A 12,599-nucleotide genomic window follows, 5' to 3' on the forward strand; every position below is an offset into this window, starting at 1 on the left:
CTGTCAGAAAGTGTTCATACCGCTTGACTTATTCCACATTTTGTGTTACAGCCTGAATTCAAAATGGATTCAATTGTGGGGGTTTTCTCACCCATCTACACACAATACCCCATAATGACAAAGTTAAAACATGTTTTTAGAAATGTTTGCAAATCTATTGAATATTAAATACAGAAATATCTCATTTACATAAGTATTCAACCCCCCTGAGTCAATACATGTTAGAATCCCATTTGGCAGCGATTACAGCTGTGAGTCTTTTTGGGTAAGTCTCTAATAGCTTTTCACACCTGGATTGTACAATATTGCACATTATTCTATAATTTTTTTTCAAGCTCTGTCAAGTTGCTTGTGGATCATTGCTAGACAGCCATTTTTAAGTATTGCATAGATTGTCAAGCCGTTTTAAGTCACAACTGTAACTTGGCCAATCAGGAACATTCAATGTAATGTTGGTAAGTAACTCCAGCGTATATTTGGCCTCATGTTTTAGGTTATTGTCCTGCTGAAAGGTGAATCTATCTCCCAGTGTCTGTTGAAAAGCAGACTGAACCAGGTTTTCCTTAAGGATTTTGCCTGTGCTTAGCTGTATTCCATTTATTTTTATCCAAATGTGTATTTATTTCCGATGACAAGTATACCCATAACATGATGCAGCCACCACCATGCTTGTAAATATGAAGAGTGGTAGTCAGTGATGTGTCGTGTTGGATTTCCCCAAAAAATAATGCTTTGTTGTCACGTTGGAATGAAGAGATTCAGGAGACAGGTGCAGGAATGAGTAATAGTTTTTTTTATTAAGCCCAAATTACGGTGTGCCGTGTAGAGGCATGGGGACGAAGACCAAACAAACACGTAACAAAACACAGGGTAGAAACCCAAAACAAAAGAGCGAGGAGTACCTTGAATAAATAACACACGCGCACAATGATTAACACACGGGACGAGACCCGGAATCATCTGCGCAATCCACAAGGGCACGAAAGCCCAAAACACACAGCGCAGGTACTCACATGCACCAAAAGACGTAGTAACAATAATGGACTGCCCAATGGAAACCAAAGGGCACACTTATACAAGTACTAATCAGTGGGAATAGGGGACAGGTGTGCGTAATGAATGTTCCGGAAGGATCCATGACATTTATATTCGGAACATGAAGGTCATTTCTTTGCCACATTTTGTCGCAGTTTTAGTTTAGTGCCTTATTGCAAACAGGATGCATGTTTTGTAATGTTTTATTCTGTACAGGCTTCCTTCTTTTCACTCTGTTATTTATGTTAGTATTGTGGAGTAACTACAATGTTGTTGATCCATCCTCAGTTTTCTATCACAGCCATTAAACTCTTTAAGTGTAAAGTCAACATTGGGCTCTTGGTGAAATCCCTAAGCCTTGAGCCTTTTCCTTCCTCTCCGGCAACCGAGTTAGTCTCTTTTGATACACCATCCAAAGTGTAATTAATAACTTCACCAAAGGGATATTTAATGCCTGTTTTTTGTTTTTGTTCTCATCTACCAATAGTCGCCCTTCTCTGCGAGGCATTGGGAAACCTCCCTTGTCTTGGTGGTTGAATCTGTGTTTGAAATTCACTGCTTGACTGAGTGACCTTACAGACCTTGCATGTGTGGGGTACAGAGATGTGGAAGTTATCCCAAAATCATGTTTAAACAACTTTTGCACGGAGAGTGCAACTTATTATGTGACTTGTTTAAGCACATTTTTACTCCTGACCATATTCAGGCTTGCCGTAATAAAAGGGTTGAATAATTGACTTAAGACATTCCAGCTTTTCATTTTTTAATTAGTTTGTAAAACATTTCTAAAATTTAATTCTACTTTAAAATGATGGGGGTATTGTGTGTAGACCATCTCAATTGAATAAATTTTTAATTCAGGCTGTAACAACAAAATGTGGAAAAAGTCAAGGGGTTTGAATACTTTCTGAAGCCCTACGTAAGAATATATTGCCACCCACGTCTTTCCTGCTGGAATAGTGGTATTTTCTCTCTAGGCTATCGTGATTAGGTGTATTGGTCTGTGTAGTGATCCATATTTTGTTTGACCTTAATCCGTGACAGTATCGATAATGTTGAGCAGACATTCAGACACACTCTCTCATTATCCAGAAGTCCGACAGACATCCAATACATGTCTAACCAGACTGCTATGTGATAAACTACAGCAGTTGTAACCAGTTAAAGGAGTACTCCGTAGCTTCTTTCCACTGCAATTAAACGTCATTCAATTTAGACCTATCAGGACGCTGGCGCACACCTGTCACCAGAGTTAGGCGCATAATGACACTCACCTGGACTCCATCACCTCCTTGATTACCTGCCCTATATATGTCACTCCCTTTGGTTTCTTCCCCAGTCGTCATTGTTTCTGTTCCATGTCGGTGCGCTGTTTGGGGGTTCTTGTTTTGTTCATTTATTTATTGAACTTATTCACTTACTGAACTTGCTCCCTGACTCTCAGTGTACATCGTTACACATCAGTCCTCCAAAACAGAAACAAACAAGTGACAGGGCCACACTGTTGGCCGGAAATAGAAGCTATAAAGTGCACCTTTAGTGCACAGAACAAGATCTTGACGATTTCCAGCTAAACCTCCACACTTTATGTAAGAGAGCACATCTTGTCAAACCACACCAGGGACATTCTGCAGAATTAAAGTCAGGTTTAACCCCCCCCCCCCATTTAACCCAGAGAACAGACATTTAGCAGGTGTCCAGACGGGGTGATTTCTTGCTACACTACTATTCTGTGGAAGAACACGGCTAGAGACAAGTACAATTACAGTGCATTCAAAAAGTATTCATAATCCTTGACTTATTCCACACTGCTGTGTTACAGCGTGATTTCAGAATTGGTTAAATCAAAACTGCTCTCCCATCTGCACACAATAGCCCATAATGACAAATTGGAAACATGTTTTTAGACATTTTTGCACCTTTGGCAGCAATTACAGCTTTGAGTCATCTTGTGTACTGTATCAGCTGTATCAGCTTTGAACATCTAGATCTTCTCAAATTGTTCCTTGCAGATTTTCTCATGCTCTATTAAGGTAGATGTGGTTTCATTTCTGGGCTTTTGCTGGGCCAGTCAAGAACTTTCACATTCTTGTTCTGAAGCCATTCCAGCGTTGCTTTGTCTGTATGCTTTGGGTCATTGTCCTGTTGGAACTTAAATCTTCGCTCCAGTCTGAGGTTGTTTGCACTCTGAAACAGGTTCTCATCAATTATTTATCTGTATTTGGCTCCATTCATTGTTCCCTCTATCCTTACCAGTCTCCCAGTCCCTGCCACTGAAAAGCATCCCCATAGAATGATGCTGCCACCACCATGCTTCACAGTAGGGATGGGTGTTAAACAGGTGATGAGCTGTGCCTGGTTCACCAGACATAGCACTTTGCATAAATAATTTTTTTTGTCTCAGACTACAGAATCTTTTGCCTTATGCGCTCAGTCTATCACATGCCTTCTTGCAAACCAGGCGTGATTTCATGTGTCTTTTTCTCAGAAGTAGCTTCCGTCTGGCCACTCTCCCATAAAGCCCAGATTGGTGAAGTGCCATAGAGACTGTTGTCCTTCTGGAAGGTTCTCCCATCTCAGCCAAGGAACTCTTTAGTTCTGTCAGTGGTCATTGGGTTCTTGGTCACCTCCCTGACCAAGGTCCTTCTTGCCTGGTTAATCAGTTTGGTCAGACGGCCAGCTCTAGGCAGAGTCTGGGTAGTTCCATATTTTTTGCTCAACATTCTAGAAAAGGTTCTATACCCTTCCCCAGATGTATGCTTCATCACAATTCTATCTCGGAGATCTACGGACAATTCCTTGGACTTCATGGTATAGTTTCTGCTCTGACATGCACTGTCAACTGGGGGACCTTACTGTATATAGACAGGCGTGTTTCTTTCTAAATCATGTCCAAACAATGAAATTGGCCACAGGCGGACTCCAATCAAGTTGTAACGTCTAAGGAAATTGGATGGAACTGAGCTCAATTTGAAGTGCCATAGCAAAGGGGCATGAATACTTATTTAAATTAATGACCAATAAATTGGCAAACATTTCCAAAAACATGTTTTCACTTCATTTTGTGTGTAGATGTGTGAGAAAAAAAACAGCTAAATGTGGATTTAAGTCAATGGGTATGAACACTTTCTGAAGACACTGTAACACAAAAAGCATGTCTGACCTGTGAGACCTCCGCTGCTATCGTGGTCTCTGCTTTTCAAAATATGGTAAGTACTGTGTGTAAAGACTTACAAGCTGCGCAGGGACCAATTAATTAGGCACCCGGCGGAAGGAAAACGATGTGTTTGTCGTCGTTTCTAGCCTGCGGAAGGCCAACACTCGCTAACCCTGTAAGACGGCGAAAGCGGAGCGGTAGTTTGATTCATTCTGTGATCATTTGAAGCCTGTGGAAAAGCAGAGGATTGAATTCAGGGTGTAACGACAAAACGTGGAATAAGTCAAAAGGGTATGAAGAAGTTCTTAAGGCACTGTGTATATGCAGGCGTTTATTAACACAACATAGCATGTATTCTAATCTAGAATACTGGTGTCTCGTCTAACCCACCTGCGGAGTATAATAACAATATGTCGTGTAGTTATAACGCTCTTTCTGTATAACAATTCTATGATTCAGATATTTAAATATATGCTTTGAGAAGAATACTCAAGAACTCACTTATAGTGGACAAATGTACCCTTTATGTTGCTGTAGGCCGAGACTCATCTCCCCCACACCTTACTCGCACTTGTTGGGAGTTGCCGTTTCGGACAGTTCCGGTTTTAAACAGTCATGTTTTGGCAGTTGCGCTCTGTCCCTGGTGGAGTTCCCTTGTGCTGTGCTTACAGGCACTAGACCACATGTGTCTGCAGATATTCGCTCCTCCCTTGTACTTGATTGAGGAACTCCCCGCACCTGGTTCTCTAGGTCTTAATTGAAAGGAAAAAACTAAATCCAGCAGACACTAGGCCCTCCATGGAATGAGTTTGACACCCCTGCACTGGACCATAATTGAGGCAAGCGCTGCCTTTTGACCTCTCAATAAGACCCAGGAGGCAGCAGGGTTGTTAAAAGTGGGGATTCATAACAATTAGAGAGCAGGTTCTACGGTATGTGCTGGCGAAGAGGACATCCTGAATGTACCCTCTGTAATGATGCTAGTCTTACTCAACATCAACTGTTTACTTTCATTTACATTTACATTTAAGTCATTTAGCAGACGCTCTTATCCAGAGCGACTTACAAATTGGTGCATTCACCTTATGACATCCAGTGGAACAGCCACTTTACAATAGTGCATCTAACTCTTTTAAGGGGGAGGGGGGGTTAGAAGGATTACTTTATCCTATCCTAGGTATTCCTTAAAGAGGTGGGGTTTCAGGTGTCTCCGGAAGGTGGTGATTGACTCCGCTGTCCTTGCGTCGTGAGGGAGTTTGTTCCACCATTGGGGGGCCAGAGCAGCGAACAGTTTTGACTGGGCTGAGCGGGAACTGTACTTCCTCAGTGGTAGGGAGGCGAGCAGGCCAGAGGTGGATGAACGCAGTGCCCTTGTTTGGGTGTAGGGCCTGATCAGAGCCTGGAGGTACTGAGGTGCCGTTCCCCTCACAGCTCCGTAGGCAAGCACCATGGTCTTGTAGCGGATGCGAGCTTCAACTGGAAGCCAGTGGAGAGAGCGGAGGAGCGGGGTGACGTGAGAGAACTTGGGAAGGTTGAACACCAGACGGGCTGCGGCGTTCTGGATGAGTTGTAGGGGTTTAATGGCACAGGCAGGGAGCCCAGCCAACAGCGAGTTGCAGTAATCCAGACGGGAGATGACAAGTGCCTGGATTAGGACCTGCGCCGCTTCCTGTGTGAGGCAGGGTCGTACTCTGCGGATGTTGTAGAGCATGAACCTACAGGAACGGGCCACCGCCTTGATGTTAGTTGAGAACGACAGGGTGTTGTCCAGGATCACGCCAAGGTTCTTAGCGCTCTGGGAGGAGGACACAATGGAGTTGTCAACCGTGATGGCGAGATCATGGAACGGGCAGTCCTTCCCCGGGAGGAAGAGCAGCTCCGTCTTGCCGAGGTTCAGCTTGAGGTGGTGATCCGTCATCCACACTGATATGTCTGCCAGACATGCAGAGATGCGATTCGCCACCTGGTAGGAGCGACTTTCCCCTGTCCTTGTTATTAATTATCTTCATCTAGATCAGTGGTCACCAACCGGTCGATCTTCAACGCATTCCTAGTCGATCACCAAACATTTCTATAGAAAAGCCAACGATAAAGGCTTCAATCAATCAATCAATCAAATTTATTCATAAAGCCCTTCTTACATCAACTGAGGTCACAAAGTGCTGTACAGAAACCCAGCCTAAAACCCCAAACAGCAAGAAAATGCAGGTGTAAGAGCATAGTGGCTAGGAAAACTCCCTAGAAAGGCCAGAACCTAGGAAGAAACCTAGAGAGGAACCAGGCTCTGAGGGGTGGCCAGTCCTCTTCTGGCTGTGCCGGGTGGAGATTATAACAGAACATGACCAAAATGTTCAAATGTTCATAGATGACCAGCAGGGTCAAATAATAATAATCCCAGTGGTTAAAGAGGGTGCAACAGGTCAGCACCTCAGGAGTAAATGACAGTTGGCTTTTCATAGTCGATAATTCAGAGTATCTCTACCGCTCCTGCTCTCTCTAGAGAGTTGAAAACAGCAGGTCTGGGACAGGTAGCACATCCGGTGAACAGGTCAGGGTTCCATAGCCGCAGGCAGAACAGCTGAAACTTGAGCAGCAGCACGACCAGGTGGACTGGGAACAGCAAGGAGTCATCAACGATAAAGGCTTGCGCTCCTTTTTTTGTTGTGTTGCGCTGTTTGCAGTAGGTACACTTGATGCAGCAGCCCTGCTCACAGGGTAGTCAAAGTGTTCCCATTTGAACCATTTCATTTGACTGAAAAAACAGAGACTGTCAAAGAATACAGAAAATCACTGCTGTTTTTATGAGTGAGTTCATGTCTAAGTCTTTATTCAGCACTGTCAACACTGTTTTTATTCAACACTATTAGACCTACAAAACATACTTCCACTGGCGCTGCAATGAATGAGTAGCCAGGTGTATCGATAGCACTGTGTTTTTATTATTATTAGCAGCTCGTGAGACTAATGCTGTGTTCAAAACAACTGGGAACTCGGAAATCTCGAACTTCATTGTGTTCAGGACAACTGGGAACACAACTTTTTTTTGATTTGACTGGGAAAAATAGTTTTGAACTCAGAATTCCAAGTCGGAAACTTGGGTATATTTTTAGAGCTCAGACTTTCCGACCAGAAGATCACTGGCGTCATGATTTGAACTTGTTTTTTCTGAGTTCCCAGTTGTCTTGAAAGAACCATTACCATCAGATGCAGGCACCATCAGTCCAGTAAAATATAAAAGCAAATCATTTCAATTTATTATAAGCTGTGCCTCGCAAGTGCCACACCAACTGATCTATTTTGTTATCAAAGCTCGAGTTTTGAAATATATATACATTTTTATAATAATAATTTTCAAAAGTTTGGTGACCACTGATCTAGCTAAAGTTGGAAGTTGGACACAATCAAAAAATAATCGGGGCTCTCAAGTGGTGCAGCGGTCTAAGGCACTGCATCTCAGTGCTAGAGGTGTCACTACAGACCCTGGTTCATTCCCGGCCTGTATCACAAACGGCCATGATCGGGAGTCCCACAGGGCGGGGCACAATTGGCCCAGCGTCGTCCAGATTAGGGGAGGGTTTGGCCGGGGTTGGCCGTCATTGTAAAATATGAATTTGTTCTTAACTAACTTATAATTTTTGGGGGGCTGTAGGCTATCATCTTGTAGTCAGATAATGTTCTAGACACCGTAACACCTCTTCCAAACTTAATGAACACCTCAGGCTGCATCCTACAGCCCCAGACTGCTCACAGCTTCAGTAATGGGTGGATTATCTGATCGTTTTCAAGAGATTTCTCCCTCCAACGGAGAACCAGAAACAGCAAGAGAATGGCACAAGTGGCTGTACTCTCAACACATAGGAGGAGAAGGAGAAGTTATGTAAAAGCGAACCCAACAGAGTACGGGAAACACACGTCAAAGATAGGTGAGTCAGAAAGAGAGGCGGCAAATTTCCCTAAAGTTCCTGAAGCCTAAGTTGTGGGTGTAACAGGGATGCAGACAGGTGGAACCCAACCAAGAGAGCGAGAGAGCGAGATGGAAAATGAACACAGTAGTCTACCTGAAGCAGTCAGAGGTAAGAAAGACTAAAAAGACACATGACCATACAGCTGCCAAAGACAGAAGGCTAACTGTGTGGTTTCTACTAGCTGCAGAGAGACAGACAGGCCGGAAGAAGACAGATTCAAAGGTAGTGAAAGTCAACAAATATACAGAAGAGCCGGCTATGGATGGAGTGATGATGTGACACCCACCTCTCCCCTGGCACTGACACTGCCCTGACAGGGGTCCCTGTGGCTGGGTGTGAGTGATGGGTACATGCCCTGGTCATGGAGGTGACTGGGAGTAGGGGACTGGTGATTGGGCAGTCTCTGGACACTGAGGTCAGGGGGGGTCTGGAAAGCTGGTTGTTCGCTGTACTCTGGCCTTTGTATTTTTCTAATGCACTACATACTTCGAGTCAAACCCAAGACACCCAGTGTTTACTAAATATGGACTGTTGGGCTGATAGAGGGTAATGGAGCAAGTAGGCTAGCGGTTAAGAGCGTTGGGCCAGTAACCTAAAGGTCACCGGTTTGAATCCCCAAGCCGACTAGGTGTAAAATCTGTCGATGTGCACCTGAGGAAGACACTTAATTGCTCCTGTAAGTTGCTCTTCTAAATGACTTAAATGTCATGACCATTAAATTGTTAAAACCAAAGGTTGTGAGAGACTTTATTGCTATCTCTGTATTGTTATTATAATCAAATAAAGTGTTATTGGTCACATACACATAGTTAGCAGATGTTAATGCGAGTGTAGCGAAATGCTTGTGCTTCTGGTTCCGACAGTGCAGTAATACAGTATCTAACAAGTAATCTAACAGTTCCCCAACAACTACCTAATATACACAAATCTAAAAGGGGTGAATGAGAATATGGAACATATAAATATATACTACCGTTCAAAAGTTTGGGGTCACTAAGAAATTCATACAATTTTACCCACAAAACACCAGTATCAACGTCAACAGTGAGAGGCAACTCTGGGATGCTGGCCTTCTAGGCGGAGTTGCAAAGAAAAAGCCACATCTCAGAGTGGCCATTAAAAATAAAAGATTAAGATGGGCTAAAGAACACAGACACTGGACAGACACTGCATCTCGGAGTCGCCTCTTCACTGTTGACATTGAGACTGGTGTTTTGCGGGTACTATTTAATGAAGCTGCCAGTTGAGGACTTGTGAGGCGTCTGTTTCTCAAACTAGACACTCTAATGTACTTGTCCTCTTGCTCAGTTGTGCACCGTGGCCTCCCACACCTCTTTCTATTCTGGTTAAAGCCAGTTTTGTTCTGTGAAGGGAGTAGTACACAGCGTTGTACGAGATCTCCAGTTTCTTGGCAATTTCTTGCATGTAATAGCCTTCATTTCTCAGAACAGGAATAGCCTAATGAGTTTCAGAAGAAAGTTCTTTGTTTCTGGCCCTTTTGAGCCTGTAATCAAACCCACAAATGCTGATGCTCCAGATACTCAACTAGTCTAAAGAAGGCCAGTTTAATTGCTTCTTTAAATCAGAAACTACAGTTTTCAGCTGTGCTAACATAATTGTAATAGGGTTTTCTAATGATCAATTAGCCTTTTAAAATGATAAACTTGAATTAGCTAACACAACGTGCCATTGGAACACAGGAGTGATGGTTGCTGATAATGTGCCTCTGTACGCCAATGTAGATATTCCATTAAAAATCAGCCGTTTCCAGCTACAATAGTCATTTACAACATTAACAATGTCTACACTGTATTTTTATTTATAAATTTGATGTTATTTTAAGGGACAGAATATGTGTTTTTCTTTAAAAAACAAGGACATTTCTAATTGACCCCAAACTTTTGAACGGTAGTGTATGGATGAGCGATGGCCAGGCGGCATAGGCAAGGTGCACTAGATGGTATAAAATACAGTATATACATATGATATGAGTAATGTAAGATATGTAAACATTATTAAAGTGGCTTTATTTAAAGTGGCATTGTTTAAAGTGACTAGTGATCCATTTGTTAAAGTGGCCAGTGATTGGGTCTCCATGTAGGCAGTAGCCTCTCTGAGTTAGTGATTGCTGTTTAGCAGTCTGTCCACAATCAACTCCTTTGTTTTGTTGACGTTGAGTGAGAGGTTGTTTTCCTGACACCACACTCCGAGTGCCCTCACGTCTTCCCTGTAGGCTGACTCGTCGTTGTTGATAATCAAGCCCACTACTGTTGTGTCATCTGCAAACTTGATGATTGAGTTGGAGGCGTGCATGGCCACTCAGTCATCGGTGAACAGGCAGTACAGGAGGGGGCTGAGCATGCACCCTTGTGGGGCCCTAGTGTTGAGGATCAGAGAGGTGGAGATGTTGTTTTCTACCTTCACCACCTGGGGGCGGCCCGTCAAAGTCCAGGACCCAATTGCACAGGGCGGTGTTGAGGCCCAGGGCCTCCAACTTGATGATGAGCTTGGAGGGTACTATGGTGTTGAATGCTGAGCTGTAGTCAATGAACAGCATTCTTACATAGTTATTCCTCTTGTCCAGATGGGATAGGGCAGTGTGCAGTGTGATGGCGATTGCATCGTCTGTGGACCTGTTAGGGCGGTATGCAAACTGAAGTGGGTCTAGGGTGGCCGGTAAGGTGGAGGTGATGTGATCAAATGTGCTAAAGGTTATGTTTTAATTACAGGTTTGCATTTTCCATTGATTGTGGTGGGGATGAACAGATGTAGCCTACTCAAACTACTGCTTGTGTTTCATTATTATGTAGTTATGACTCCAACACCATCATTCAATTTGCTGACGACACAACAGTGGTAGGCCTGATCACTGACGACAATGAGACCGCCGATAGAGAGGAGGTCCGTGACCTGGAAGTGTGGTGCCAAGACAACGACCCCTGACTGAGCGTCAGAAAGGAGCTGATCATGGACTACAGGAAACGGATGGCCGAGCATGCCCCCATCCACATTGACAGGGTCGAGAGCTTGAAGTTCCCCGGTGTCCACATCACCAAGGAATTAACATGGTCCACACACACCAACGGGTAGGAGGGTAGTGTATTAAAGCAGTACTCTCTCAGGTGTATGTCGTGCCTGGCGAAGCCGTAGGGAGTTACAGCATACCCATCCATTAAGAAACCCCCATGGGGGCTGGACACAAGGTTGCCTACACTGTCATGTGGAGATTGACAGAGCTCTAAAAAGGACCTCCTCGGACTTGTTTGTCAGTCAGGTGCTGGTGTGTCTCTCTCCTGCGAGGTGACGGGTGAGGGATGGGGGGGGGTCTCTCACAATCTTTCATCACACCCAAGGGTGCACTGGAATCCTAACGCACAGAGAGAGACAAACCAACATTTGCATGATTTATCTTTAGATTTCATCGCCGTCTTTAGCTGTGTGGCGTGACTCTGAGAATCCCATTAACTCTCAATAACCGGAGAGGCGGCTGTATGTTTCTCGAGATGGAGACCACGATTAGCTATCCGCCACCACATGCTACAGCTCACTGATCATCACTCTCTAAACTATCTCTCTCCTCCTCTCCATCTCTGTCCCCCGCCATCTCTCCCTCCCCTCTGTCATAGTCAGGTAATGTCTGACACCACATGTAATACAAGATTGAGCTGATCTTTCCCTCTCAATGCCTGAATCAAATGCAGATGTATGCATGCAATATGTACAGGGTAACAGGGTTCTTCTAAGCAGAAATTCTAGGAATGAATGAGAGTTGATTGGGCGCAAAGTTAGTCTAGCAGCCACACACGGGTATGCCCAAAGCCATGACATCACTGGATATGGCATAAGTCTCTCCGCATAACCACTGCACAGCGTCAGAATATGATTAAGCTGATCCTAGATCTGAGACTAAGGTCAACTTCCAAATGCAGCGTACTGAATCATTTTGGCTTTAGGGAATTGTCAGTCAGCCATAGCCATGACCCTGTGACCCTTTGATCTGTCAGTTGTCAGGGAGATGTCCTCCCTTGTTCCCAGACTGTCAGAGAGGTCCGTTAGAGCCTTCACAGTGTCATGGGCAGCTGTCTAACTTGACCTGAGTTGAGTTGCGCAGTGGTCTAAGGCACTGCATCGTGGTGCTAGCTGTGCCACTAGAGATTATGGGCTCGAGTCTAGGATCTATCGCAGCTGGCTACAACCAGGAGACTCATGGGGCGGCGCACAATTGGCCCAGCGGCGTCTGGGTTAGTGGAGGGTTTGTCCGGCAGGGATGTCCTTGTCCCATCACACACTAGTGACTCCTGTGGTGGGCCGGGCGCAGTGCACGCTGACATGGTTGCCATGGTTGGTGTGGCTGGTTTCCGGGTTAAGTGGGCACTGTGTCAAGAAGCAGTGTGGTTTGGTTGAGTTGTGTTTCGGAGGACGCACTGCTCTCAACATACGCC

The 12,599-nt window shown here is 44.5% G+C and overlaps 1 protein-coding gene across 1 annotated transcript in view; it reads right to left on the reverse strand.

The window, feature by feature from the left end:
- Positions 1 to 5,206: 5,206 nt before the first annotated feature.
- The window catches only part of LOC139556939 (uncharacterized), a 244,614-nt gene continuing 237,221 nt past the window's right edge, over positions 5,207 to 12,599 (reverse strand). Inside the window, exon 2 of the mRNA XM_071371103.1 lies at positions 5,207 to 6,155. Coding sequence (XP_071227204.1) covers positions 5,361 to 6,110 — 750 coding nt within the window. The 5' untranslated portion in view covers positions 6,111 to 6,155 and the 3' untranslated portion in view covers positions 5,207 to 5,360. The remainder of the gene's footprint in view (positions 6,156 to 12,599) is intronic.

The sequence above is a fragment of the Salvelinus alpinus genome, chromosome 28 (assembly GCF_045679555.1).
Source record: "Salvelinus alpinus chromosome 28, SLU_Salpinus.1, whole genome shotgun sequence".
Classification (NCBI taxonomy): domain Eukaryota; kingdom Metazoa; phylum Chordata; class Actinopteri; order Salmoniformes; family Salmonidae; genus Salvelinus; species Salvelinus alpinus.